This window comes from Cygnus atratus, chromosome 20 (assembly GCF_013377495.2).
Source record: "Cygnus atratus isolate AKBS03 ecotype Queensland, Australia chromosome 20, CAtr_DNAZoo_HiC_assembly, whole genome shotgun sequence".
NCBI classification, from domain to species: Eukaryota; Metazoa; Chordata; class Aves; order Anseriformes; family Anatidae; genus Cygnus; species Cygnus atratus.
In genome coordinates, this window is record NC_066381.1 from 384,260 (window position 1) to 387,954 (window position 3,695).

The 3,695-nt window shown below is 65.7% G+C and overlaps 1 protein-coding gene across 1 annotated transcript; it reads right to left on the reverse strand.

Annotated features, from left to right (window-relative positions):
- Positions 1-1,004: 1,004 nt before the first annotated feature.
- On the reverse strand, positions 1,005-3,229 carry FZD9 (frizzled class receptor 9). Its single transcript, XM_035559101.1, has one exon. It carries the CDS (start codon positions 3,227-3,229, stop codon positions 1,478-1,480), a length of 1,752 nt encoding a protein of 583 aa, XP_035414994.1. The 3' UTR covers positions 1,005-1,477.
- Positions 3,230-3,695: the final 466 nt, after the last annotated feature.

Below are 3,695 nucleotides of genomic sequence, written 5' to 3' on the forward strand. Positions count from 1 at the left end.
GCTCCCCACTGGCGCCAGGCACTGACCAGAGGCAGCCCAGCCCAGCAGGCCCAGAGCTGTGCTGCCCCCGCAGAGCCGTGCCCTGGTTCCCTCCGCGAGGCAGCAGCCCCTGCACCCGAGTCCTGGCAGAGCCACCCCGAACCAGGCCTGGCTGCCCACACCGTGCGCCCAGTGCCCCGGCCAGCCCACCCTGCCCATGGTGCGGTGCAGACAGACCCCCGGCTCCGCCCCACAAGAAGCCATGACAAGCACCAGCTGAGGCTTGAGTTTCCCTCCTGACAATGGGGAAGGCGAGATGGGCTTGTAACTGGAGCAGGGGATAAATAAAGCTGCCCAGAAGTTTCCATTACCCGCACCTCGGGCTTCTGTTTGGCACATCAAAACCAAGCCCTTTCCCACCCCCTACTCTGGGTCCTGCGGCCCCCAGCCCAGCACCTCAGCTCGCAACCAGCCACGCTGCCTGGGCACTGCACTGCCCCACAGGTCCTGCTTGTGCCCCTAGCCCCCCCTGCCTGGCACATACACCCCAGCATCTCATGGTACCAACAGGAATCACCTACCAAGCAACGGAGTGGAAAAGGTTATTCATCAGGGCGACACGCGCACAAGAAACCCGCAGTGGGAGGCAGCAGGCGCCAAGCCCAGCCATGGAGAAGCCACGGTGCTGAGTGGGGCTGAGCCGGACAGAGGGAGCTGCATGCTCCCCATGCTGAGGGGCACCATGCCAGCATGCCAGGCATGGGGTGCAGGGAGCCCCCAGGTGCCCACCCCAGCCCAGCACCTGGGATGCTGGAGAAGAAGGGCATGGTGTGACCAGTCCCAAACACAGCAGAGGGGACGCTCCCTGCACAGCCTGGGAAGAGCCTGGCAGGCATGCACCCATCACACTGCCCGTCCCCGGGACCGTGGCCCCTGGCCTGCCACCTCAGCTCCTTCCAAGCCTGGGGGCTCCCATGTGGTTGTTCTCAACCCCCTCGAATTCCTCCAAACAGCATGAGGCTCAGTTTGAAATAACACATCCAGGGTTTATTGTTTTTTCCATTCCTTGCAGCTAATGATTTAAAAAAAAAAAAAAACCTAAAATAAATTACAGAATTAAATAAACACAAACTGGATTATTCCCCTTCCTGCCCCGGCCCCTGCTGCCCTCCCCTCCACCCCCCCCCAAAGAAAGCGTTAGAACAGTCACTGGATTTGGCAACAGCAACAAAAACAAAACAATCTCTAGGAAAAAGCAGCTACTTGTCAGGGTCGAGTGGTGCCCGGGGAGCTCCCTTTGGGTCCCGCGGACCTCATCACCCCCAAACCAGTGTGCATTCACGCTCCTGCCACTCCGCCTTTGCCCTCGCCCCTTCCCTGCACCCGGTGGCTCCCGCTCCAGAGCGGACTCCCGGGAGGCTCCACTGCACTCCCCCGTCCCTTACCCGTGACACTCGCTGTCCCAGCATGCCGTCCCCAGGGAGAGGCAGACCCTGCTCTAGACGTGCGTTGGGTTGTCCAGATACGGGTCTGTTTTGGTCATATGCAGCATGACCGTTGGGGCTTTGTAGTGGCAGTGCACCCCGCTGCAGCTGACCCCACTGCAGGGCTTGCCCCTAGTCCTCATGCCCAGCTTCCTGTTGCACAGGCTCTGCCAGGTCTGCAGCGTCTTGGAGCTCCATACCCACACCCCACTGGTGATGCCCACCACCAGTGACATGAAAATCTTTAGCATAAAGACGGCCACGGTGGGCACCGAGGCCTCCAAGGAACAGTTGGCTGCACGCCGGCCAGGAAGGGGCACGCAGCCACGCTCCAGGGCCCTGAGGTTCCAGTAATCCATGTTCAGCCGCTCATAGAAGTAGCAGACGATGACGCAGGTGGCCGGTACAGTGTAGAGGATAGAGAAGACACCGATCTTCACCATCAGCTTCTCCAGCTTCTCTGTGTTGGTACCGCCTGTCTTCATGATCTTCCGGATATGGAAGAGGGCAACAAAGCCTGTAAGGATGAAGGAGGTGCCGATGACCAGGTAGCAGGAGAGTGGGATGAGGACAAAACCAGTCAGGGCGCTGACATCCATGCTCCCCACGTAGCACAGCCCTGTCAGCTCATCCCCTGCCACCTTCCGCATGGTGAGGATGACGATGGTTTTCATGGCCGGGATGCCCCAGGCGGCCATATGGAAGTAGCTGCTGTGGGCTTCGATGGCCTCGTGTCCCCACTTCTTCCCAGCAGCCAGGAACCAGGTGAGTGTGAGGATGACCCACCAGAGCGAGCTGGCCATGCCGAAGTAGTAGAGGATGAGGAAGACGATGGTGCAGCCCGTGCTCTCCAGTCCCTCCTGGATGATGTAGAGCTCCCCATTCTCCCGGTCGCAGGCGATGTTCTCAGCCCCTGCCACCGAGCGGATGATGAAGGCCACTGAGTAGACGTTGTAGCACATGGAGAGGAAGATGATGGGTCTCTCGGGGTACTGGAAGCGGTGCGGGTCAAGCAGGAAGGTGAGCACAGTGAAGGCAGTGGAGACAAAGCAGAGGGTAGACCAGACAGCCATCCAGATGAAGGCAAAGTCTTTGTCCTCCCGGGACCAGTAGACATCCACCCCGGGGGAGCACCTGGGTGCACAGGAGAGGCTCTTCTCCACGTACTGGAACTTCTCGGGGTTGTCGCAGGCCCCCAGCCCATCGGGGCCCCGGCCCTCGGCAGTGCCCGGTGGCCAGGGCCGGGGTGCCACAGGCAGCATGCCCTGGCCCTTGTGGGGCTCGGCGGCCGAGGCGTTCTCGGGGGCCTCCATGCAGAGGGCGTTGGGGTCGTTCTTGGTGGGCAGCTTGCCGCAGTCTAGCGACTCAGGCCAGCCGAAGTTGAACTGCTCCATGATGGGGACGCACTTATGGCGGGCCTGCTCGCACATGGGGCGGCAGGCGGGGATGCTGGCGCTCACCTGGTCGGTGCACATGGGCGCGTAGAGGGAGCAGAGGAAGAAGCGCAGGTGGACGTGGCAGCCGTACTCCACCAGCGGCGCGAACTCGTGCAGCTTCAGCGCAGCCTCGCGCTGGCTCTCGTGGCCCAGCAGGTTGGGCATGCGGGTCAGGTTGTACCCGATGCCGCGGCACATGGGGATGTCCACGGGCTGGCACCGCGCCGCCCGGCCCCGCGCCGCCTCCAGCGCGCCCAGCTCCAGCCCGCGGCCGGCGGCCGCCAGCTGCCACAGCACCGACAGGGCCAGCCGCAGCCGCAGCGCCGCCATGGCCCCGGCCCCGGCCCCGGCCCCGCGGCTACAGCGCCGCCATGGCCCGGCCCGCCCGCGCCCTCCGCCGCCCCCGGGCCCCCGGACCGGCCGCTCGCTGCCGCGGCGGCGCCGCCCCGGGGCAGCGCCCCCCGCCCGCCGCCGCCGCCGCCGCCGCCGCCCCGCGCCCCATGCGGCGGCGGCCCCGCGCCGCGCCGAGCCCCGCCGAGCCCCGCGCAAGGCGGCGGCCCGGGACAGCACAGCCCGCCCCGCGCCGCCGCCACGCCCCCGGGGCGGGCACGGGCACGGGGCCGCGCCTCTGCCGGAGGGGGGGCGGGGCGGCGAGGGCGGCACACGCGGGAGTTGGGGCGCGGGGAGTGCGGGGCGGCCTGGGAGCGGCACCCGGGGGGGGAGAGGAGGGAGAGGGGGTCGCCAGCCCCACGGCCGGTGCCGCGGCCGCCCCGGCATCCCCGGGAAGGGCTCCGCT